The sequence below is a fragment of the Conger conger genome, chromosome 6, assembly GCF_963514075.1.
Source record: "Conger conger chromosome 6, fConCon1.1, whole genome shotgun sequence".
In the NCBI taxonomy this organism is placed as follows: Eukaryota; Metazoa; Chordata; class Actinopteri; order Anguilliformes; family Congridae; genus Conger; species Conger conger.
In genome coordinates this window covers 36,560,135-36,587,438 of record NC_083765.1, presented here as the reverse complement: position 1 = coordinate 36,587,438, position 27,304 = coordinate 36,560,135, and the positions used below count along the sequence as shown (strand labels likewise).

At 44.0% G+C, this 27,304-nt stretch overlaps 1 protein-coding gene across 3 annotated transcripts in view; it reads right to left on the bottom strand.

Annotated features, from left to right (window-relative positions):
• Positions 1–27,304, bottom strand: part of cdh13 (cadherin 13, H-cadherin (heart)) — a 487,792-nt gene that overhangs the window by 346,274 nt on the left and 114,214 nt on the right. For all 3 annotated transcript variants that reach the window (XM_061246305.1, XM_061246306.1, XM_061246304.1), the window contains exon 2: positions 23,232–23,349. In XM_061246305.1, coding sequence (XP_061102289.1) covers positions 23,232–23,349 — 118 coding nt within the window. The remainder of the gene's footprint in view (positions 1–23,231; positions 23,350–27,304) is intronic.

Genomic DNA, 27,304 nt, shown 5'->3' with positions numbered 1-27,304 from the left:
GTGTGAGCGTGTGTGTTGTGTGTGTGCCTGTGTGTGCATGCGCGTGAGTGTGTGTGTGTGTGTGTGAGTGTGTGAGTGTTGTGTGTGTGTACGTACATGTGTGTACGCTCAGGCAGGATCTACAGTACCTATAAAAACCATCATGTCATATTTCCTCTCCATGAAGTGTTTTCCTACAGGGAAAGAGTGAGCGAGGCTTCCATTAGCAGTCTGTGCCTTGCAGTCTCCTGTCCGCTCAGACACTGACCTGTCACTCAAGGCCTCTGTTCTGAGATCAGGGGCAGTCTGCACGTGCTCCCAGCTCAGCCGCAGATCGATAACATTTCAGGAGTCAAAGTGTACAAATCTCTCGCTTTTATTCAATTCACTTGGCACCAACCCCGTGAACTGTAGTACTCACGTTTGAAGGAAGCCAAGTGTGTCCGTCAGGCAAGTGAGAATTTTTGAAAAATACTTCCTTTTTAACTGCTAACAACCTTTAATGTTTTGACAAGCTGAATACAGAACACGTGTAGCATTAAATGTTAAAGCTCCTTACTTCACCAAAATGTGAAATGCATTTTATTTCCTTTAATTTGCTAATTATCATTAAAGACACCAATTAAATAACCAAATTAATTAATGGATAAAGAGACCAGATGGACCAATCTTAGTTAAACAACTCATTCAAAATAATTACAACACAAAGACATAAAGAGACTAAACAAATCTAAAGACATGGGTACAACTACCTAAAAAAACTATTTATGGACATGGAAAGGAACAAGATAAAGTGTCAAAACAAAATAGATTAAAGTACCAAATCACAGTCTGTCTCTCCCGTTATAATCCAAGAAGCACCAAAACAAAGGACCGACTACCAGATTCCCAGGACATAAAATAATCGCAGATCTAAGACACCAAGCCCCCAAAATCAAAAGAGGATGGAGAACCCATCCTTTCCAGGCCAACACAAAACACACTGATGGTGGGAGGAGACCCGGAGAAGGAGTGGTCTGTAGCCTATTTGTCAGGCTCAGGGTCACTCACTCCACAAACCAATCTTTTCAGGATTATGCGCAAATGTGTGAAGTCTGCTGGTGAAGTTACCCAGAGCCACCTGCCAAAGCCACTTCTGGCACTATGGTCACACACACACACTTATGTATCAACTGCACAAACAGCTATACTGCCATCCTAAGCAGTTTCCGTGAGTTATCTTTAAACATGATCTGTGCTAGGCTTTTGAAGTCCTAGAGCCCAGAAAAAACTGAGTAGCCTCTCCTTGAAAAGAGCTGTCAAAAGGCTTTTTTCATAAAGTTTTTGGTTTTCAAACTCAGACATCCCACCTCTGCCGGAAGGTCTGGACATTGTCACTGGCTCCCTGACGCCCGAGAGTGGGCAGAAGTCTCCCGCACTGCAGCCCAGGCAGAAGTGACGTTTAAAAATGTGCATTATCCTGTCACAAATCAACGGGCTATTGAGGTGGAGCTCAGTACTGTGGGGAACATGACAAAGAGTTCAAGGTGTTGCCCTGGCCTCCAAATTCCACCGATCCCATCGAGCATCTGTGGGATGTGCTGGATGTCTGATCCATGGCAGCTCCACCTCGCAACTTACTTTCATCATTTTCCAGGATCATTCTTCAGAATTTAAATCAAATCAAATCAGGCGTTATTTAAAGTGCAAACGATTTCACACGAATGTCTCAATGCACTTTACAAAATAAGGGCAGACACAATAATAGATAAAAATGGCAACACACTACATCACAGCGGAAATTTATTTGTAATCATCAAAAAATGAATTTAATTTTGTTCGCCTTCCCGAGATGCTGGCTCTGATGTGATTTAAGAAGCCCAGGTTGGGGTACAGGCGAGAGCATTAATTCTTTGTGTTCGTATCTTCGTGGAAAAGTACTGTGCACATTAAACTCCTCTTCAAAGCTGCAATTAAAAAGATCATGTTACTAATTGATGAACACTCTCCTTGGTGAACAGGCTGCTTTGCATTAAACATGTTTGGTTGTCTTTACCGGGCGTGTTGCGAGGCGTGTTTTTAGCCCTGGCAGATGCGACGCATTTACCCAGATTTGCATCAGAAATGCAAATCTTTCTGGTAAGTAGGCAAGCGGGTGGAACTCTCCGATCTCTCTGCAGCAATTTCTTCACAGATCGGATCAAAGGCAAGCTGCATGTAAATGTAGCTCTAGCCCTGTCATTTTCTCTCTCTCAGCTCCCCCCCCCCCCTGTCTTTCTCTCCCTCCTCACGCTCTTATACTTTCTGCCTCTACCTCACGCTCCTCCACTCCTCCACTCCTCCTTCTCATCCTCTCCTGCACCCCTCGACCGTTCCGCCCCTTAACGAGTTCACTTCGGCCCAGTTAGAAAAGCGTTTCGACAATCCTTTAAATCCTCGAGCAAATCTTTCCCTATGTTTGGAGAAAGTGAGCAAATGCTTTGCCTCATTTCCATAACAAATACTCTCAGCCATTTCCAGAAGAGTGCCTTCTCCAGTCCATTTCCAGAACAAACAGGCCACTCAGTCACAAAAATGCGTGTTCTCAATACGGAGCAGAACACATATTTTGGAAATGGAGTATCCTGTTAGTTCTAAAAATGGACTGGCGACAGGAAAATATACTTATTTAAGGGGATTGCATTCCACTCAATTTCTAGGGCGAAGAAGATACTTATTTTAAATGAATGAATCGATCCCATATTCAAGAGTAAGAATGTATACAGGCATTCCAATTATTGTCCGAGTCAACTCCGTAACCCCACCTCCCTGACACCTGACAGAGAAACAGACAGCCACCACGATATACGTCTGCTTTTCCCTCTCACATCCATTTTCCGAGCACATTGATTTAACTATATCATAAACTTTACCCTCGACACCACTTTGGAAGAATTTCCTACTTAAATCCCTCACAGCAAATCACGAACAAATGCTTTCTGAAATCAATGAAGCACAGGAAAGAAGTTACTGTTTTTCCGTCCCGTGGACATGTTTACTCGTTAAAGTGTGCCGGGCGTAAATACGGGCGACGGTAGGGCGATTTGGATGGTAACCAATTTGACTTTTTCTTTTTTTACGATTTTTGGATTTAAGACGCCACAAAATACCATTCCCACTTTACTGCTTACACAGAAGCCTCAGGCAGGGTCTCACCTGTTCCCACTTTTATAAATTGGGGATTTAAACCTAGCATTCTTCCCCTCTGAGACATTAAAGGACCTTGAAACCGAGACAGTCGGGAAAGGATGCCGAATCTCCACCGAGACTTCAGACCCTGGGCCGTTACCTGTGTTCTTCTCCCATTTCTCTAATTCAACCTCTTTTCAACTCCCTCACTATATTATAAAAACCCACAAGACAATTTCCCACCCTTTAATCCTTTAAAACCATTACCGTCCTGCAGATAACTGGCAATTTAAAAAAAGCTATATCCAGAAGAAAATTCTCCTTTTGTAAGAAAAGTATTGAAACTGTACCAACATCTAAGGAGCAGCGGGCAAACTCTTTCAAATAAGTTTTCATCCAAGGTCTGCCACATACATTTTACTTCCACTGTTAAAAATTGCCTAAATCAGACACCTGCCTGTTCATACATTATGTGGACATCATTGCTGCACAACATTCGCAGGTAAATGAGTTTGGGGGAATCTCCTTCCCCATTTCTGTGCCTTGTTTCCACAACCATCCGTCCCTGCCAACCCATCTATTCTCTGTTAGCCTGGGCTAATACTTTCAAGCTGTAATTATTGCCATTTGTCACGCAAGTGCCTGATTTATAGTCAATTAACGCAACCCAAAAAATGAAACGGCGGGCCTCGATTTACCAGGAAAGACTGATTAATGTAATGCAATTATAGGCATGAGATTGGCAAGGCCTGAACAGGAAAGGATTCACAGAGAAAACCCTGCCACTCCCAAAAGACAACACCCACACACCCAGTGTCATATCAAATTGCTAATTATTCGCACGCATTCTCCAGCTACTTCAAACGCATCAGCCATGCCACACAGCAATGCAGGGACACCCACGCAACCTTTCTGCATTTTAATACACCTACCACTGACACACAAACCAGAGTAGAGGTAAGGGGACATACCTCTCCTCCAGAATTACCATATAACAACTAACACGCATAACCTGAAAGCATCGTACTACAGCTACCGAACACTCGCACAAACACACCAGCCACACTATGCAGTACATCAGCTTCTTTCACAAATATAACCTGACAGTATCGCATACTCAAACATAACCTGTCAATATCACGCTCTGTATGTACCACACACGCACACAGACACACACGGGCACGCACACACACATGCACACACACTGCCATACGGTCCTTTTGTAATTCCCACAACGGCCGGAGCAACCCGCCTCCCCCGTGCTTTAATCTAATATCTGTTTCAATTAACAACGTTAACTTTACAGATAGCAGGTGTTGCTTTAGTGCCCGGAACTTGGAGGTCTCTGAATATTGTGTTACACTGCGTAATAAATCGGGTTGCCTTAAACCCCTGCATCCTGACACCTCTGCACAACCTGGCCTCATCACAAAACCAGCTGTTTACAGGCGCTAACAATATTTAAATTAGTCTGGGGCTGTTTTCATTTGCATAATTACTTTTGGAAAACACGGTATTGTGCTAAATTGAGAACAAGAGCGTGTGCAAATTTTTCGAAAATACACAGAGTAATCTCTTTAAATTCCCCCCTCGCTGGATTAAGTAGATGAGGCTTGCTCAGAGGCTGGGAGAGAGTTTTGCAGAGAGTTTTGGCTTCTTTCAAAAAGATGAATCCGACGCACGTTATCTAATCCACTGATCTGAAAAGCAATAGTCCTCCGCAGACAAAAACTTCGCCTCCGTGCGTTCCTGAAGGTCAATGAGAAGAACTCTCAAGCACTGAGAATGAGAAAGAAGCATTGGGGGATATCGTTTCATTACTCCCTACTCTTCAACTCAAACTTCAGTGCAGGGCCCAGGGGGTATATCACAAAACTGGATTACTGAGTTAGCTGGATAACTGCGCTGAGTAAAACTCTTTTTACTCCAGTCCATGTTCCAGATTTGGGAGGGTTCTTGGTTTTACTTGTGCAGTTATCAGCACAGTGCAACAGGACCAAGATAATTCTCCTGTGTGTGTGTGTTTGTCCCTGAATGTCCTCACTCTCATGTAAAGAGACTCTCATTGCCTACGGAATGAAATGCCGGAGTGGAACTCCCTTCCCGCATTATCTAACATTGGGTAGGTTAAGTCAAAATCAAACGCCTTTTATATTGGCATGACGTGAAGTCTGACTAAACAGGCAGGGATTATGCTGTGCGGGGGTGCGGTGGGAGGGTGGGGAGGCAGGGGGATCTTGTGCATTCAGTAGTTACCAAACCCATGGGCAGAATGCCAGGGAAGTCTCCTATTCATATTGTAATGCAGATAATGTAAAATACACTCAAGAACTACATACAGCCATAAACTCTGATAAGGCAAAGTCAGTCTGGGACTTTGTTAAACAAACTGACAATCCAAAGTAGCAAATATGGACAAAATATGTTTGCGTATTAAATTTAGAGGCCGCAGGGTGGCATGCCACATGCACTAGGTTTTAGGAGGAGTGGGTATGCCCTGTGCCAGTGCCGGGCGTTGTGCAAGAGTACTACAGTTTTTCTGTCTGTGCCAGCTGTGGGGGAAGTGTGCAATGACTGCACAGTTCAGATGAGAAAGAAGAAGGCTGGCAAGACAAGCATGTGAGGAGCTATGCGCTGTACAACCAGACAAGTGGTTCCCAATCCTGTTATGGCGAGTAAAACTACAAATGAGCAGCCCAATGAGATTTATAACTGTTGAATGAGGTGTTCCTTGTTCAACAGGACTGTAGCTCTCCAGTAACAGCTGAATTCTGAACTCAACGTTAAAAAATGGGAGGAAAAGAAAGGGTTACAGTTTCTTTTAAAATGTAATATTGTAAAATGACCGCAGGGATCACATCGTAATCCGATCTGATAGGGTAATTTCAAAAGAACCCCAGGTTTATACACCATAATGGAACTTCATACACTAAAAGCAAAACCTCACAGTCTAGATATTGACAACTTGGCTGCTCACACTGTTGTTGGAAGTGAATGGAAAAGCAACTTTCAATGCTGAAGGCATATAACTGTCTGCTTGATATTGTGGAAACTGGTTCAGAACATTAAACAACTTGGGGAGATCAGACCGGAATGCAGCGAGAGATGAAATGGCTTTTTGGTGTATGTACGCTGTATGCTGGATGGGAATGTGAAAGAAGCCGGGTCAGAATACTGCACCGCACAGCTCACAGGCTCAGGAGGCTACACAAAGGACGTTAAGGGTTCTCTGCACGTCTGAGAGGAGTGAGGCACTAAACTCTCATGGGCTTTGGGAAACAACTTGCTGCGGTTTCCGTGACAGCGCCTTAACCCTTAACTGGCACTTTGACGGAAAAAAAGTATTTGCTTCTAGTCACTACTTGTGTCTGACATTCATTTAGCATAATAATACAGACACATACACACAGCTACTGCACACTGACACAAACGCACCAGTCATAATATGCATCGGTGCGTATGACTAATCCGACAGTCACCCAGACTCAAACATAACCTGCCAGTACACACACACACTCACATACACATACAGTACACACACACAACAAATAATAGCTTTCTCTGGAGACAGATGCACAGTGTTAGTGTTAGCTGGGGCACTCATAGGAGCTCCAAATGCACACTTGTGAGATTGCAAGTGCGCAGTGAAGAGCTACAGCAGTGAGCACGCATTAAAGTGATGGAAAGGGCCCCTAAGTGGGGGGTAAGGGGGGCACCCCGGATCGGCGCCGCTTCCACCCAGGCCTGCAGGAGAGCAATGACAACAAAATAAAGTTTCAATGGGAAAAATCAAATGTAAAAAAACGCACTGCGGGTGAAGCATCATTCTCCCTCCGGCTCCCAGGATCGCCGCCATTCCGGCCCAGGAGGGCCGAGCCGCAGCCGAGCTGAGCCGGTCGGTACCAGCCGGGTGCCGTGAGCCCAGGCTCTAAACAGCGAGAGCTCCGCTTCCCGCTGGCTCCCGCTCCCCTCGGTGCGTCTGAAACTGATATTCTAATTTCCCCCCGGCAGACCGGCTCCATAACGCCGCAGTTTGTTTTCGGCAGCGCGCGCTCATTTCAAAGTGGGGATAATTCCTCTGTGAAATTGAGGCTCGTGTTGAATTAACAAGGCGTTCTGAGAGATTGCTGGATCAATTTCACCTTTCTTTTTTAATTCGCCTTTATTCATTTCCCTTCATTACCAAAACAGGCGTCCCGGAATGTGCCAAGCTGAGCACTAAGGCTCACCAAAAAACTAATAAAAGTGCTCCGTTACCGGGAGCTACGGCACGCCTTTACCCGACTTTATTTTCCCTGTGAAAATTAATTTGCTTGTATTAAAACCTCAGTATTTCAAAATACCCCCAGTTACAGTTGAGGATGCAAAGCTATGGAAAATGAGCTCTTACTGTACTTATTTTACGCGCCGCTTTTATAACTCTTAGTTATTCATCGAAAAATGTATGTTGTCGTAGAGCAGTAAAGTAACTGTGGGTTCATGCGACTGTGCGCGGCTTTATTCTCAGTTAAGGTCGCTGTCTGTCTCTGGTATTTAACTCCATTTGGCCTCTTTAATCTTCGCTGTGAAGGGAATTCATGTCAGCGAGCGGAACGGGGCAATAATGAGTTTTGCCAGTTGGGAGAATGGTGAGTTATGGTGAGTTATGGTTGGTTATGGGTGTCTCCTGTGGGGAGAGGAATGAGTGATGGGGGTTGGACGAACACATTGCCTTAAGAGATGGAAACCAGAGTGCAAACAGGATCTTTTGGAACATTTGACGCAAAATTATCCTATTAATATCATGATACATTTCAGCCCTCATTATTATCATTAAGCATGCCTAAAATTAGCAACCATGAAATTCCTCTAGAAACCTCAGTTATATTCCTCAGTAGAGCTAGTACAATGTATCTATATTTCATCTTGATTAAATGCCGGAAATTATGCTAAAATAATGTCAGCAGTTTGGCTTTAAGCATAAAAATGTTTCTAAAGCATATACAATCTCAGCTGCAAAATTGGGTAAAGAAAACTCAATTTAATCTAAAAGAAAATATGAAATGAGTTTAAGTCATCAGTTTGACCTTCAGTCTATCAACACACATTTCAGGGAGCAGATTTTATTAATTGGCAAATCTATATGTCCACAAAACACCTCATTACTATATTTTGCAACAATGAAACAAATTAACCCAAATTATATTACAAATCAAGCAAATTAACTATGGTACTGATACAAAGATGCTAATAACAGTTGCATTTCAGTGTGTGAAATTATATTATATTATTCAAATATTTTTCTACCACAAATGCGTTTTTTTTTCAGAATCAAACACTGATATGGACAGCCTGTAGCGTAGTGGTTAAGGTAAAGGACTGGGACACGCAAGGTCGGTGGTTCTAATCCCGGTGTAGCCACAATAAGATCCACACAGCTGTTGGGCCCTTGAGCAAGGCCCTTAACTCTGCATTGCTCCAGGGGAGGATTGTCTCCTACTTAGTCTAATCAACTGTACGTCGCTCTGGATAAGAGCGTCTGCCAAATGCCAATAATGTAATGTAATGTAATGATATTGCAGAATGATATTTAACACACAGTAGCAACACAATTTAGTCACTAACACATAAATATGGTGCACAGTGTGGAAAAATGATTACCTCTTTGCTACACTGTCTTCATTTCTTAACAGTTTAACAAAAACTTAATTAATTTACATTGCTGCTTCCTAACAATATTCAGATTCAATCAACGATTTCCCTTTGTTTTGACTCGCAAATTAAAAAAAAGTCTCATGATGCATCCTTGCAACTGCTACCTGCTGTTCCTCATCAAAAAAAAATGTTTTTTTATGTTGATAATTGTGAATAAATGCTATGTGTTTATTTGCACAGCCTCTGGAAATATAGCATTGCTGCACACGCTGTTCTGAAGTTACATGAAGTGGAGAGGTTTCGTGCTTTAAAACCACAGCCCCACTGACGCTCCCGTGAAGCCAGCAGGTCACGAGAAACATATACTTTCCCATACTCTAAAAACTAATGATTTATTTCAAAAGACTGGGAGTTAAGTGTATATGATTCCACTCCCATTCTCTTTTCTTAGATTTTTTTAAAGAAACGAGTATTAACGATGAGTCAAACATTGGCAAAGACAAAGACATCAGAGACCAACTCCAGCTGCAACCGCCCCCTTACCCCCGCCACTCACAGACGCACGCACACATACACACATACACACACAGACATTCAGACGATCGGGTGGAGAGCTCGCCCATTAACAGAGCTAGAAGTTGGAAAAAAAACGCAAAGGACAAACAGATGCTTTTTTTCCGCCATGTTTTACCATCCATGAAAAAAAAGATTAATATTTCTCCCATTCAAGTAGAACAGCCGAAAAGATAAACACTGAAACTGGACAGAGACAGAGAGACCATTTCCTTGGCTTTAATTATTACTCTGTGAAATCAAAGGACCTTATGGTTTTCAAGGTCTGGCTGGAGACAGAACATGGCCGACCCACTTCATTTAGCATTTGCTTGTGGAAAACTTCCAACTCTGTGAAGTTGGCACGAGACCAGTCTGTCAAAGGAAAATGAATGCACCGAAAAAAGCAAAAATGCACGTAAGAAGGCCAACTCTCTGGGCTTGGCTCCATCTGTATTTATGTGAACAGGAGACAATTCCCTACCACAAGCTGCTGCCCCCTGCTGAAGTCATGGAGTAATAATACTATGCAGAGTGCCGCGGGCAACTCTGCATAGTCAACAGTCAGCGTGGTAAAGAAAGTAATTATTGTGAGAGAACATACAGTAGCCATTTTAAAATTAATCTTCCACCATGAAAATATACCATAGTATCATTTTCCCTCTTTCTTAAACAAGAATCTTTCCTTTCCGGTGGAATGATCTAGAATAGCAGAATGATCCGAGTGAGCCTGAACCTCCTCATTTTAGGTGGAAGTTTGATGTGTTGATTTATGTGTTCCATGCACTACACACATACACATGCACTTATGAAGTTTCATTCATGTAAATGTGTCAGACAGTGGTGGTGCTGTAATCTCCTTCAGATTGGCTATCCTGCTACATCGTGCTTCAGGATTGGCATGAACACTGCTAATGTGTGTGTACCTGTTTGTGAGTGTGTTTATGTGTGTGTGTGCGTGTGTTTTTCCTTGCCACTGTTGCCCCGGGCAAACTCTTGGGGGCGGTTCTCTGTAATGCTGCTTTGCGACAAAGCCTCTTTGTTAAAAGCACTATACAAATTAAAAATTGATTGATTGATTGACATGCAGTTATGCATTTGTGTGCATGTGTGAGTGAATGTATGCTCACACCTGCATGTGTGTTTATGGGTGCGTGTGTGTGTGTGTGTATGCATGTGTGTCTGTGTGTGTGTGTGTGTATGCATGTGTGTCTGTGTGTGTGTGTGTGTGTATGCATGTGTGTCTGTGTGCACGCACATGCAATTATACATTTGTGTGCATGCCTGAGTGAATGTATGCTCAGGCGTGAGTGTGTGCCTGTGTGTGTGTGTGTGTGTGTGTGTGTGTGTTTACATGTAATGACAGGTGGTACAGTCTGCACATGCTGCAGCGAGGCTAGGCCAGGCATGTGTTCAGGCAGCAGGGCCATGTTACCAAACCGGGCCGCAGCGCTTCTCCCTCCCTCATTCGTACCCCACAGGGTCTGACAGTCGGGCCTCTGCTACGTGAATTTTCTCATCTGGAGACCCAGTCATGCGTATGCATAAGGACTCACTTCTGTTCAACTCAACTGCTCTGAGACACAACAGTCCCATTACTCCTGCATATGACCCTGTCAGCGGAAATACAAGCACCCGGAGGGCACGCACACACACACACACACACACACACACACACACAACATGCACACACACACACACACACACAAGGGCTCTAGTTTCCAGAATCAGTGTCGTATTGGTACAATCAATGGGGCAGTGCATGGGCACACTGGGCATGGAGACTGAATGTTGGGTGTTCCTGACCAGAGACAAGAAGTGCCCGGCATAAAAAATGGCCTGAATATATTATCAGTGGGTGTGTTGCAGCTGGATCGTAATCATAGCCAATAAAATTAGCTTATTTTAATTCCCGGATAGTGTAGAGCTGTCATTTTTTAAATTAGTTCACACTAATCAAGTTCAAAATCTCATAAATAAGTAGAATTCATTTGAATTTGTGTGAATATTCTACTGCGGAAATTTCAATAAAACATTGCTTAAATGTATAATTACAACAACAACAGTACCTTAAAGTTTTATTAAACAGAATTGGAACAAGACCAAGGAGAATCATAACAATGCAAATGATGCCATTCTCAGCAATAAAATGAGTCGGTAGATAAACTGAATATTCAACGAAATATTACACAAGTCCATCATTAATTTACAACAATGGCATGGCTTGCCTAAACTAAACTGAGCTGACCAATCTTTTTGGAAGGGAAAAAAGCCAACTTTTGGAGGGTTAGTAGGGAAGTTAGTGCTTGCATAATTGCAAGTGACTTCCTCCTTGTTATTATTTTTTCTCCAAAGGCATAGAACCTGTAATATTTCCAAATAGCACTTATGAGATGTGGTGGAGTTACACTCTTTCTCACCAGGGCCGCATAATACCATTTTACACTGGGTCCCACCACCCCAAATACTCCCACCTTCTAATATTTTTTGAGGCTACCTGTCCGTCAGGGCCCTTGGCATCCGGTACCCTTTGGTTCCTCACACATGAACTTTGTAGATGACCTTACGATACACCATCCAGATAAAAAAATAACGTGGCTTGTTGTTCATTGGTCTCTTTGACATTGAGCGGCACAAGCACAACTGGGTTATTTACTTCACCTAGGCAACAGGATTACAAGTTCAAATCCTTAATAACATAGTCCATATTTTCCTGAGATTCTAACTAGTTGTATTATCAAACAAAGATGTGACGTCCCTAGAACAGCTGTCCGCTAAGGGCAGATGATGTTAAATTAGTGTGGTAGGAGATAACTAACTGTAGCATCATTTTAAATCCAGTCGCATAATTAGAATGAAAAGTTCAAGTTTTGCTTATTGCAATTCGTCTCATTACAGATGGGAGCGAGAGAAATAATGGAATACAGTACCCCAGAGACCACAGTGCAGTATAAAAACAGCCATAAACAACTCAAAACTGAAATAAATACAGTAAATAAATACATTAAAACATTAAAAAAAGAAAAAAGACCACAAACAATAAATGCAAAGTACATCTTTCTTGTTTGGAATTTATACTGGACAGCATATGATCTCCAAAAATGGTTGATTGGCTTTTGCAAAGGTTATGATCATACAGTATGTGCATTGCTTGGGAAAGCCCCAAAATGAGCAACTTACTGCACTGCGGGCTGTGACTAGCGCCCCAGACCTGCTTAGAGCAGGCACAAATCTCAGACTTTGCTCCCAAAATTGCATGGTGCTGCTCCAAAATGTCAGTGAGCCTCTGCTCAGGTGCATCAAAATGCTATATGAAAACGGCAAGAGCACAAACGAATGACAAAGCCCATAGTCTCTCTCTGACACACTCATGCTCACACATACGCACACTGACATAACTTGCACAGTGGTCTGCTATTCAAGCAAAGGGCTTACTGTAAAAAAAAAACTAGATTCTTCTGTACTTCTGTTCTTAAGTAAAAAATATGGGCGCTCTAATATGTTTGGCCTGTAACATACATACACAAATTTTACTATCATTTAATAAACAGTGAATTATAAGGCAAACTCAACCCTGAGTGATCAAAGTGCAGTAAAAACGCCCAGGGTCTGTACAGTGCCAAGACAGACAGCAAGTGCAAGAAGTGCAGACTCCATTGACATCTTAATTGAGCGGACATGACCAGGAATGAAAGCTTGGCGATGTAGGAGGACGCAATCCAAGCACGGACAGCGCAACGGATCCCCACTGTTGAAGGCTCAACGATGCGAAAAACAGCGGAGACGGTGTGAGAGGTCGAGGAGAATCAGGACTGAGGGAAGGGAGGCCGCCGGAGTGGAGGGCCTCACTACCAGAGAGGAGCACAGTTACTGTGGAGCAGTCAGACCTGAGCCTGACTTGTGAGGACCAAGCAGGCTGTGTGGAGCAGTCAGACAGCCTGACTTGTGGGGACCGAACAGGTTGTTCTGTGTGAGGAAAGTAGCGAGTTAATTGGAGATAACACGTTCCAGTTACTTCGCTTGAAATGGGGGCAGCAGAATTGGTTAGAGGTTTAATGGCATAGGGCCTGCTTGAATGATGAGGGAACCCAGCCAGAGGACAGGGAGGTGTTAGCCAGAGAGGAAGTAAGCAGGAAGGATGTTTGGACTCATGGACCGTAGGAGGGATAAGGTGATTGGGCCCGGAGGACAGGTGGTGAGACGGGGAGAGATTCTGCCGTTGTAAGGGCAGAGAAAGTGGATAAAAGCTAACCTAAGCAAAGGTTAAGTGAGAGTGACTGAAAATGCAGAGAGCAGGAACTATAGGTGGACAGGTCAGCAGGGAACCTGGATTCACTCGATTTACTGTCTGTAATTTGGTCCTGTTGACCTGGAGGGAGTCAGACAGACAGGGAATGGGGTAGAATGGTCAGGTCTCTCTCACACACACACACACACACACACATTCACACTCTCTCTCTCTCATACACACACAGTCCCTTATACAAACACAAGGTCTCACATATACAGTCTACCATACGCATACAGTTTATGCTCGAAGACACACACACGCACATACACTTGCTGATTCACACATTTATCCACATACAGACACATATGTATATCCACGCACTAAGAAACAAACACACAAACCAAATTCTTGCTCACAATGGCATGATATCACTGTGACCACAGCTGATATAAACTGGAAAAAAAAAAAATCTCCCAAGAGACCAGAAGGCCAGCCAGCAGACATTACTTCAGACTTCAGAGAAGTGGAGGCAGGCATTGCTGTCACTCCCAGAGCCGGAGGAGCAGAGTACATTTTGCACATCACAAACACAGCCTGAAACATCATTACTCATTCCCTGAAAAAAACCCATAAAACAGGACATGAATTAATACTCATCTTTTGCAAGATGAAAGTCTATAAATCAGTCCCAGTACTTTGTATACAGATCACAAACAGTAAAATTCCCCCAGAACAATAAAACAATACCCGGGCAGAGTCCTCACTAAACTGTGGCTATTGCCATGACTACCACAGCACCCCGGACACCTGCCAGACACCCAGTGTGCAATGTGTTCCCCTGCAATATAAAGACATGCAGACCTGGCAACACATACAGTAGGATGCTAAGGATAATGAGTGAAGCTATGTGCAAACTACATCATAGACACACACAGACACATGTGCACATGCACACTCGCGCGCGTGCGCGCACACACACACACACACACACAGACACACACACACGCACTGAATAGGGCAGCATATTTCAGTTTGTTAGATATTGTCTAGAAGGCTAAATCAGAGTTTTAATTATACTAGTATAATATTAGTAGAGTATATAATTATACTCTACTATAGTGGTCTCCAATCCTGGTCCTGGAGAGCTACTGGGTCGGCTGGTTTTTGTTTTCAACTTAAAATTAGCACCTTGTTGAGACCCAGGTTGCCAGGTGAGGTGAGTTAACTGTGTAATCAACTGCTCTAATGGATTAAGTGAAGAGTAACAACGGAAAGCAGCAGACTATGCAGCTCTCCAGGACCAGGGTTGGAGACCACTGCTCTACTATATTAAGCCACTTGACAGGTGCTGTCAGAGTCCAGCCCAGAGCAGGGTTTATCTTCAATAACAAGAAGTACCACTGCTGACTCATCAACGTGTGTGTGTGTGTGTGTGTGTGTGTGTGTTCCTGGCTGTGTATGTGTCACCACTTAAGGACGCAAGGCTGTGTATGTCACCCCTAAACAACACACAAAGAAACCAACAAAAAAAACTCATGGCTATAAATTCCACCCACAAGTTACTATTGCTTTCCTACAAGGTTATAAAGCACTTCCCATAACTCAGAGACATAATGAAAAAATATATGAAATTGCATCTATTGAGCTGCCAAGGTATTCCTTTCCACTGATCCAGCCGTGCTTCCATTGACGGATAAAATAAACCCTCATATGCTTCTGCCACAGTTCAATGGCTTCCTAATATTCCACTTCTGTCCATTTTTGGGACATTGAAAACACCAGAAACAGGCCGCTGAACACGGGAGATTTGTAATCATTTCTGCCTCGAAGCGGTATAAATTTCACGTCTGTTATTAAAATTCCATGAGGAGCGCTGGTGCTTGTTTGGTGTTGCGCACAGTATGACCACAAACTGTGCAGTAATGCTCATGTTATTCAGAACTGCACTGCACCTACTGCAAGAAATGCTACATTCTAATTAAAAACAACCAGGAAAAAAAGTACGTTGTTTTGCCTCGGGTTGCCTTTCAAAGCTTAAACTTTGAAGGGGAAAGTATAAATAGCAACGTAGTGGTGTCTGAATTTAATGCTAGATAAAATTCTATGTACATTCACATATTTAACATATTCAGTTAGCTAGCTATGACCTAGTTGGCCATAACAGACTGTCTAAGCTATCTACAGATGAAGCCATGATTGTATACTGTCCACAAACTGTGTTCTATCATGACAAAGCTTCCTCCCTGAAAGACACTGTCAATCAATCTGCCGTTTGTCAACCACTGGAATGCCTGGAATGTTCATTGTAGGTGTCCATGGTGACGGAATAATGGATTTGGGTTTGGTACTCCAGATTATCTTGTGATATCACCACAATATATATATATTTTTTAAAGATATTTTTTAGGCCTTTTTCAGCTTTATTGGACAGTATAGAATAGAGAGACAGGAAGAATGGGAGCGAGAGAGGGAAAGACAGGCGACAAATTGTCGGACAGTCGGATTCGAACCGCCGACGTCGTGGCTCGCAATGAGCATGCGGTCAGTGCTCTACAGGCTGCGCCACCGAGACACCATCACCACAATATTAATATCAATCTGAACATTAATTTACTAACATATTACATTACATGTCATTTGGCTGACATTTTTGTCCAAAGTGACTTACAGTTGATTTGACTAAGCAGGAGACAATCCACTCTGGAGCAATGTGGGGTTGAGGGCCTTGCTCAAGGGCCCAACAGCTGTGCGGATCGTATCGTGGCTACACCGGGGATCTAAACACCGACCTTGGCCTGTGGGTCCCAGTCATTATTCTTAGCCACTATGCTACAGGCTGCCCTATATACTTGCACTGAGGCATTGTATTCTGCATTAAATGATAAAATGCTTCTACTTAGGTAAATAGTAAATGACAGGTGCATGAGACCTGCACAAAAGAGTGTATACTTAAGTGTACAATTATATTGTTAAATAAATGCAACATGTGTCAGGTATGACATAGAATAATGTTCTTTTACTGTTTCTAGATGTCATACTTCACATAGACTGAAATGGCAGCTAAGGTATATAAATAAAATATAACTAATTTTATCACAAGATTATAGCATTTCATACAATGTGGAAAGGCAATGTTGTAGCACACCCTCAGATAAATACCATAGGTGAAAGTACTGAATCTGCCATTAAATGTTTAGTTTGAGTCTTTCATTTTAGCAAGAAAGTTAGCTGATTAGCTCCTTTGTCTGGCAGGATAACCGACATTAAAATTAAGTGGAGAATTAGATTGAATATTGAAGTGGAAAATTGCACATTGACTTAAATAAAAGAAAAAAGAAAAAATAATAATGTATAAAATTTCATCAGGACATTACTACAGCTAATGAATGAAATGTGATGAGTCCAAATGGTGAAAACTTTTTTTTAAAATAATTCAATGTAATGCTTTTGCATGAACTCTAATTTGCATTAATTTGCAGACAACTGAATAAAGTTGATCTTAAAATCAATAATTGGAAGAAATAGAAAAACTGTGGAGTAATAACAAAGATCAAAAAGAAGAGCTGTTTGCTCTACATTCGGCAGGTCTGCTGCATTTCTGAAACTATGAAAAACACGCACAGCAGTCTGTGGATGTCAATGCGATATAACAGCAGGGGTCACATGACAGGGGTGAAACATCGCACCCTAACGGGCTGAAACCGCCCGTATCCTGGGCGACGCGCTCGGCAACGGAGGGAGTGACCACAGTCAGCAATAGCACAGTCTGGATTTGATCCAGGACCGTGGGTCTCATCCTCACACCCCAGTGTGGTGCCTCACTGAACGAGCCACCCAGCAGCTACACAAACTGCATTATTTATCAATTCTTTTTCGCAGCTGGTGAAACGCTATATAACGGGAATTGAGGACAGCTTGATGTCTGCTCATGAGCTCACTCTTATGTGGCTATTACTAGCTAACCTGCAATTTTCAGGTGCAGCCATGAAACCTATCCAAGATTGCAAAGCCATGGCAAATGTGTGGCGGGTTGTGTAAAATGGCGGCTGGGCGTTGTGAGATGTGCAGATAAGGCTACGGTGTGTGTGTTCAAATTACAGGGCAAATGATACACAATCTAAGCAAACCGCATGCACCACTCCTCAGGCTGTGACAGGTGCCATGTACTGGCACAATGTCATCCTGTCCCAGCATGCGCTCTCTCTCTCTCTCTCTCTCTCTCTCTCTAACACTCTCTCTCTCTAACACTCTCTCTCTATTTCTCTATCGCTCACACTCTCTCGCCCTCTCCCTCTCACACTGTCTCCATCTCTCCCCTCTCTCTCACACTCTCTCTCTCTGCTTTCTCTCCCCCAAAGTCAAATTCAAGTTTTATTTGCATGGTAAGGGTACACTTACATTGCCAAAGCATTCACTGATGTAATAAACATACAATAAATAATAAACTACAGTAAACCAAATAAATAAAATACAGAAGACAGAAATAAAATTGTACATCGAGAGGATAACACTCCCTGCAGAGATGCATAAGGCACGCACACAGGCGTACACACTCACACAAGCAAGCACGTGCACACCTGCAAATAAGCGCACGTGAACACGCATACACGCATACACACATACACGCATACACGCATACACACATGCATACATACTCATGCAGGCACATGCACACAGGCCCTGGTGAAGCAGAGACGAAAAGGGGAGCATGGCTGGCTCTCTCATAGGACCAGAGATCAGAGAAACATGTCAGACCTCAACAAGAGGACAAAAGACTGAGCAAGCACTACAGACACACACACACAAGCATGTGCGTGCACACAAACAGACACACATGTACACACACAGGCACACACACACACACACACACACACAAGCATGTGCGTGCACACAAACAGACACACACCTACACACACATGAACACAAACACGCACACACACACACATAAACATACACACAAACCCACACAAAGACTTGTGAATGCCCTGGCTGGCACTAAACACAATTCCACACACACACAAACACACACACGCACACATTATGCAAGTTACCACAGGGACACTTGTACACACAAACACACTGACACAAAGCAAGCACACACACACACACAAACACACGCAGGCACACATTATGCAAGTTACCACAGGGACACTTGTACACACAAACACACTGACACAAAGCAAGCACACGGACGCACACAGACACACGTGCGCCTACACGAACAGCGCCTCGTAGCAAGAAACTCGGCAGCCAGTGACAGAACACTCCGGAATAACAAACAGACCCAGGAGCTAGCGTGCTACCAGCGGCGCAGGGCTGGGCGGCACGAGACAGATGGGCCTCGTGAGCAGGCTGGAGAAGCAGAGGAAATACAGAGACGAGGAGATGACAGGAGAGTTAGGTGACAGATGGACAGACGGAGATGGATGGACGGATGGATGCTTTGAGGGAGACAGCCGCGGCAAACGGAAGAGAAAGGCGGTGGAGGCGGGGCGGCGGGAGGGGGGCTCCGAGCAGTCACCTTCACCCTGCCGAGGAGGGCGCGGGCGGCGTAGCGCGTAACGCCCTCGGCGGCACGCTCTCTGGCGGAAAGCTCCCCGGCGGAAAAGTTCTCTCGCGAAGCCCCGGCCAACACACACTCGGTGTGAGGACCGCTTAGCGGGCTTTTGTAAACATGAAACAATCAAGAGGAATAATTCATAAGCGGCATAACATTTTGTTATTGTTGTCTTTGGGCGCCTCCGCTCTCCTCTCGCTGCTTTTAATAGGAGTCATTTGCATGGGCTCTGATGAATATGCAGCTCCGGTAGTCACGCATAATCACCCCGCGCTGTGGACCCCGGGGGCAAGCTGAGCACGCAATACTGAACTGGACCCTGTGTGTGTGTGTGTGTGTTTGTGTGTACACGTGTGTGTGTGTCTGTGTCTGTGTGTGAGTGTGTGTGTGTTCATGTGTATGCATGTGTGTGTCTGTGTCTGTATCTGTGTGTGTGTGTTCATGTGTATGCGTGTGTGTGTCTGTGTCTGTATCTGTGTGTGTGTGTTCATGTGTATGTGTGTGTGTGTCTGTATCTCTGTGTGTGTGCGTGTGTTCATGTGTATGCGTGTGTGTGTGTCTGTGTCTGTATCTGTGTGTGTGTGTTCATGTGTATGCGTGTGTGTGTCTGTGTCTGTATCTGAGTGTGTGTGTGTGCGTGTGTTCATGTGTATGCGTGTGTGTGTCTGTATCTGTGTGTGTGTATGCGTGTGTTCATGTGTATGCGTGTGTGTGTGTCTGTGCCTGTGTGTGTCTGTGTGTTTGTATGTTAAGCCTACACTTGAGAACAGCAAGACCTTGAGTCCATCTCTGTATGACTATTGTGCGTGTACTGTGTCTGTGCGTTTCTATATGTAATGTGTGCGGATGTGTACACAAGCGTCCACTCGCACGTGTTCGCCGATAGGTGCATGAATGCTTGAGAGTGCTTTTGTGTCTGTGTGAACGTGACTGCGTTTTAATGTTTGTATGTATGTGAGTGTGTTAGTTTGGGCATGTGTGTGTGCCTGCATATGTCTCTGAGCCTGCATATGTGTTGTGTGTGTCAGTGTGTGCTTAAAGACCACTGCAAGCCAATAACTCCCTCCCATTTGCGGTAGAATATCCATCTTCCTCCCGTGTCCTAAGAGACTCATAAAGAGATGGTGAATAACACCCTTTGCCATCTGAACAACAGCCCTCTTTATCTGCATTCAGCCCAGCCCTCGTGCCTTCTGCTTCCGGGCCTCCTGCCCCCATATCAAGCATAATGCCACATATTTCACATATTGACGTACCGCTGAAAGGTTGGCTATAATGTCAGGTTTATTTATATATTGATCGATAAAAACAACCTCGCAGATTTTGGGAGTTACAGCTAGGAGCTCCCGTCAATGAATATCGACACCTCCGACTGAGGTGTTCATTTGGTTAGAGTGCTGCAAAATCAAACTTTTTCTCGCAAATGGACGTGAACACATTTCACAAAGCAGAAAAGTTTCCTTTATACATATACATCACATTCTGTAGAAGCAGGTCATTAATTCACCACAGCACTGCTACCCCTGACAATAACCACATTCAAGCAGTTAAAACGAAATGTGCCCCATTATCAATAAATATCACAAACATTAACATCAAACTTGAGGACATGAGGTATCGGACCACAGGCTGGGTAGCTGTGCTCTAAAGCAGGGTTCTTTGACTACTTATTACTGGGGGCGAGATTTGTTGCTTCCTCGTTCTTTTTACAAGAGGTCCGTATAGACCAAGCATTTTCCACACGCTGCTTATAAAACAGCGCATGAATAAAATGTATTATACTGTATGTGTATACACAGATTGGATATGTAGATTCTTAATGCAGAGCAAGACCTTATTATGCTACAGCTACTGGAAGGTACGCTAACACTGGAGATTCTGATTAATCTGAAATTGATATTTTTTTTATTAATGGCCTGATATTATATAAAGGTGCACATATTGCAGGTGAAATCTGGTCCCAGAGCCATTAGTAGCACAGCCCTGTTGAGACATGAGAAAAGAACCCACAGGCACACATACTACCAGTGATGAGGAAAGGAGAGAGTTAATAGCAGCCACCACTGCATAAGGACATTTGACCTTCTGTATTTAATAAGCAGGCTCTCCAACTGTATGATGAGATCAAATCTAATCATGACATATTCCTAAAATTATGGACAAACCATACAAGTGGTATTGCCATTGTGCAATTTCACACAAATCAGACAAGTCTTGATCCAGTATAGCTGAAGTTATTTTTAAGTTCTTACAGTATATTCTAGTGCAGGGAAAATAATGGCTGTGATTTCCTTTCCTTCGCTAAAAGAAAATCATCTCTCGATTGCGGTGTTATTTTGTGTTCCTACCACAGTAAATTGAAACCAATTTCTGCACTGCGAGATACAGAGAATAAATTCAAGAACAGATCTTCTAGTATGTGTAGGAAAGTGCAGGCTCTTGGCCCAAACCACTAGGAATAGTTAAAGGAGATAATTGAAGTAGACTGATAACATCTGTGCTTTAAAATCTCTATCTTGCTAATTCGGCAACTTCATCACGCAGATGCTTCTCCCAGATGCGAGAGGTAAGCACTGCATCTTAATATTGCTTTTTATGCGCTTGTTTTGATATTCCCATGTATAACCGCAAAGATTCTACAGAAACAGGACTCTCTGCTCCATATTTGTCATATTGTGATAATGAATATTCTGTACTCTACCATACAGGAAACACCTGATACAAACTGGAACCAAACGTCAAGTACAGTCTAATGCAGATAACATGCTCCTCCAAACAGCAATATAATGCAACTCAATATACTTTCAGTGAGCACTTTTCAGGTCTTTATTAGACTTATTTTTAAGACATATTAAGTCTTCTGCTGCTGTAGCCTATCCACTTAGAGGTTTGATATATTGTGTGTTCAGAGATGCTCTTCTGTATACCACTGTTGTAATGTGTGGTTATTTGCATTACTGTCTCCTTCCTGTCAGCTTTGACCAGTCTGGCTCTTCTACTCTGACCTCTCTCATTAAAAACGCATTTCTGCTCCACAGAACTGCTGCTCACTCCATGTTTTTGGCACCATTCTCTGAAACTGTTGTGAAATTCCCAGGAGATCAGCAGCAGTAGATATTCAAACCACCCTGTCTGGCACCAACAATCATTCCACGGTCAAAGTCACTCAGATCACATTTCTTCCCCATTATGACATTTGGTCAGGTGAACCTCTTGACCATGTCTGCATGATTTATGCATTTAGTTGCTGTCACACGATTGGCTGATTAAATATTTGCATTAACAAGCTGGTGCACAGGTGTACCTAGCAAAGTGCTCACTAAGCGTATAATGCATGCAGAAATGATGAAGAGGTTACGTTAATTATTTGACGAAACATAAGAATGATCTAAGTGGCACTGACTGTGGTATGAAATGTTGGTGCCAAACGTGGTGGTTCCAGCATCTCAGAAATAACTGCTCTCTTTGGATTTTCATGGATGACAGTTTATTTACAGAAGATGGTGTGTTGAACATAAATTATCCAGTGAGTGGCAGTTATGTGAGCAAACGCACCTTGTTAATGAGAGGTCAAAATAGAATTGGCAGGCTCACTTACGCTAACAGAAAAGCCACAAATGCTCAATAAGAGCTGCTTATAACTGCGCTGTGTAGAAGGACATCTCTAAAAGCACAGCACTTGGAGACTTGGTTTCCATTCCTGTCAGGAAAATGAGGCTACAGTGGGAATATGATCACCAAAGCCAAACGATTTAATATTGGAAAACGTCACCAGGTCTGAAGAATCTCAATTTCTGCAGTGACTTGCAGGTGGTAGGGTAATAGCCACTTGATGCGTTCTGTTTGGAGGAGCAGGCTGTCTGAACAGGTTTACCTTAAAAATTGTGGTCACTGCGTGTGTGCATACCGTATGTGTGTGCGTGCGTATACAATTAACTGGTCAGCAAATAAAATGAATAAAAATTTGTAGTTCAAATTATTACATTATTATTCACAATGAATCACCACATATTTATATAGTCTGGAAGCCTATGAACCCCACGGATCTGAACACATCCAAGCAGTGATAAACTGAAAAAAATCTCTTCAGTCAGCCCAATGTTCTCCATGACGACCCTGCACTGCACTCACCTTGCAGGAGTGGCACCCCCTTCTGGAATCCTCCGCTGTACTCCACCTGGTACTCCTTCACCTGGAAGCCAGGTACGCAGGGCCCCTCCTCTTTTTCCTCAGCTCCTGCACAGGCCACCTGGATAAAACAAGGAGGAGTTAAAGCTCCACGTCTCCACAAACCTTTACTGCGTTTGTAAAACTACTGTCTTATGCTTTTCCTCACGTTTAAACCATCTTACTGCTTTACGGCTGTTTGACTTGACGCAGAAACCATTCGGTTTGATTGATGCGACATTGCTCCCCCCCCCCCCCCGTTGTAAGAATGTGAAAAGTACGGTGATGTGGGACTACTGTTCAGCCCCATGACTCCAGCTCCAGTGTGGAGCAGTCCGGCTATAAAATATGCTGCCGTTCAGAGAATGCCTTGCCCTTACAAACAAAGTGCAACTTTCTGAGCTTACATTTGCAAGTGTCTCAGAGTAAGTTTGGGAATATAGAATAAAGTTTGGTCTTTTAAAGGGCGGCGGGGCATTTCACTGGCTTTTGCTGATTTGAGCCCCCCCCCGGTCAGCATAGAGGGATGCTGACCTGCATCTGGAGAGATGAAGTCCGATTCTCAAAAACATTAAAAAGTAACCCTGCTGTTGGGCCCTTGAGCAAGGCTCTTAATCCAAAACCTGCTCCTGAGGCTATGTGATCCTTGGTCAGCACTCCTACACAGGTGTTATCAATACAGGCCTAAGGAGGAGGGAGTATTTTAAGGTAACACAGTTCGACCCCATACAACACTTCCTTAAACCTCCCAGGCAGGCAGAAGAGACCTTGTAGAAGGTCACAAATAAAGAAAGGCCTGTAAATGCAAAACGGAAAAATCCACTTCATTGTTCCCCTGCTTCCTTTAAACGAGTCGATGGGGCTTTTTAAAAGGCCAAACATTGTGTTCCAGGAGAAAGTACAAAGGATCCATTATTCCAATTTGCGGTTGTCAGGCAGTCAGAGTACAGGGCAGGGACCCTCTCGGAAATAAAGGTGCTCCTTAAACTTTGAAAAGCTGTGGGATTCGGGCGGGCCTCGCGGTCATTACAGCCAGAAGAGGTGGGAAGGGCGGTACGCAAGTTCAAAGCAGGATGGAGCCCAGAACAAACCAGCACATCCCCGCATGTCAATCTCTAACACTGAGCTATCTCACAATACCAAACCGACAGCTGGATTGCCTCTCTCTCCCTCTCGCTCCAGTTTCTTTGAAACACAACTGATCCAGCACTTTGTGAATGATATGCTATCGCCCTTGAGAAGTATCCTTTCATAGTGCTTTTTTTTTTTCCTTGGGGTTTTAGATTTGACAGATTAAACTGCCTATCAATTTCAAATCAATTTCTCTCTTCCATTCGCAGTTGCGCTCAGTTTTTCCAAAAAAATATTTCCTCCCCTCCCTCAACTCTCTACTGCTTCATTACATTACATTATTGGCATTTGGCAGACGCTCTTATCCAGAGCGACGTACAACAAAGTGCATACCCATAACCAGGGATAAGTTCGCTGAAAGACCCTAGAGGTAAGTACAATTTCAACTGCTACCTGTACAACAAAGATAAGGACAAGGGCCATTTTTTTTTTTTTTTTTTTTTGAACAAACAAACAAACAGAGCAAAAGTCACCAAAGTTAACTATCCAAACACTGCTTACCTAGCCAACTAAAATACTGATACACAAGTCACAGAGACAACAATTAAGGTTCACAGGGAGGTAGGGAGGGATGGGGAGAGGTGCTGTTTGAAGAGGTGTGTCTTCAGCTTGCGCTTGAAGGTGGGGAGGGATTCTATAGTTCTGACCTCAACGGGGAGTTCGTTCCACCACCGTGGAGCCAGAACAGACAGTAGTCGTGAGCGTGAGGTGGAGGTTCTGAGAGGGGGAGGTGCCAAGCGGCCTGTGGAGGCTGAACGAAGAGGTCTGGCAGGGGTGTAGGGTCTGATGATTTTTTGCAGATAAGCTGGGGAAGACCCTTTAACTGCTTGGAAGGCTAGCACCAATGTTTTGAATTTGATGCGAGCCATGACAGGCAGCCAGTGGAGGGAAGTAAGCAGGGGGGTGACGTGTGAGTATTTGGGAAGGTTGAAGACCAGACGAGCTGCTGCATTCTGGATGAGTTGGAGGGGTCTGATGGCAGACGCTGGGAGGCCAGCCAAGAGGGAATTGCAGTAGTCCAGGCGGGACAGAACCATCGCTTGGACCAGGAGCTGGGTCGAGTAGGGGGTGAGAAAGGGGCGGATTCTCCGTATGTTGTATAGGAAGAACCTGCAAGACCGGGTCACCGCCGCAATGTTCTCGGAAAGGGACAGTCTGCTGTCCATCACCACGCCGAGGTTCCTTGCACTGGGTGACGGCGTGAGTGTGGTATCCCCGAGGGAAATGGAGAGATCCAGATGGGGAGAGGTATTAGCAGGGATGAATATCATTTCAGTTTTACCTGGGTTGAGCTTTAGATGGTGGTTGTCCATCCAGCTCTGGATGTCCCTCAGGCAAGCAGAGATACGGGCTGAAACCTGCGTATCAGACGGTGGGAACGAGACGAAGAGTTGGGTATCGTCCGCATAGCAGTGGTAGGATAGCCCATGTGCAGTGATCACAGGGCCAAGGGAGCGAGTGTAGAGAGAAAAAAGAAGCGGGCCAAGGACTGAGCCCTGGGGAACTCCTGTGGCGAGGGGCCGAGGTGTCGATACCGAACCAGCCCAGGCAACCTGGAAGGAGCGACCAGAGAGGTAGGACTCAATCCAGTCCAGGGCTGTGCCACAGATGCCCGTTGCTGACAGGGCAGACAGGAGGATGGAGTGATCCACAGTGTCGAAGGCAGCAGAGAGATCTAGAAGAATGAGGACAGAGGAGAGGGAGGCTGCTCGTGCGGCATGAAGTGACTCACTGACGGAGAGGAGTGCAGTCTCTGTCGAGTGGCCCGATCTGAAGCCAGACTGATGGGGGTCTAGCAGGTTGTTGTTAGAAAGCTTCCTCAAAACATCTCTCTGTCTCTCTCTGTCTCTCTCTCTCTCTCTCTCTCATAGCAATGCTGTAACACTTTGCAGCTGTCCACAACTGAAGCAGATACAGAATTATCAGTTAAGTGCCGTGTATTAGCTTGCTAGCTAGCAGATTTCGTTGCTGCACAGCAGCCGCCCTCCTACCAAGCGAGGTAAGGCTAGCCAGTAAACATTCCGTTAAAACATTACATTTCTTAGCAAGTGCCCCATACAGTATTTAGGCCTACAGCCAAAGAGAGAATGTCTATGGTACAGCTATAACTTCTGCACAATTCAAGACACCTTATTAATGACACAAGGGACACTTAGCAAACCTTTTCAAAAGTTACTTGGATGGCAAGACTTCTCGTTGCCCGGGAGTTGTAGATATGGTCGTTAAGTAGCAAAACAAAAGAAGTGGTAAATTTAAAAATTAAACAGACCCAAAGTGGATGTCGAAATAGGCTACTTAGTATAACTTACTGTGCAATCACTATACACCTGGCAGTAGAACAATGTCGGTAAAATATGAGCCCGCTTTATGCAAATTAAAGTTTGTGTTAATTAAAATATATTCCCAAGCGAAACTGCAGTTTGTTGGGAGGAGAGCATCCTAATGAATGCACAGAAAACACCTTATGTTATCTATGAAGACTGGCGGCAAATACTGAAGATGTTATTACTGTACATGTGTGGGCTCTTGACACACGGGGGAAAGAGGCCATTCATCGCGGAAGGTCTGATAGCGCTGAGAGTGGTGTGCCTGGAATCCCAGTATCTGCTTCTGAACGCGCTGCCATTGCACTGAATACAGTCTCACACAGATACTTTCATTTCACCTACTATACTATTTCTTTATTTATTTATGTATTTATTTATTTTTAGTATCTGCAACTGCAGGCCCATTCATGCGTGATTCCCACTGCCGATTCGACCTCCGTGTAGACGTCCGTGGTTGTCCTCTGAAACACGTGGTGTTGTCAGCCGGCTTCATTTCACCGCATAGACAGGCTTGCACACAGTGGAGTCGGAGGAGGACTTTTCATATGCGGCTTAGAGATGCAGTCAATGGGCGCCTAG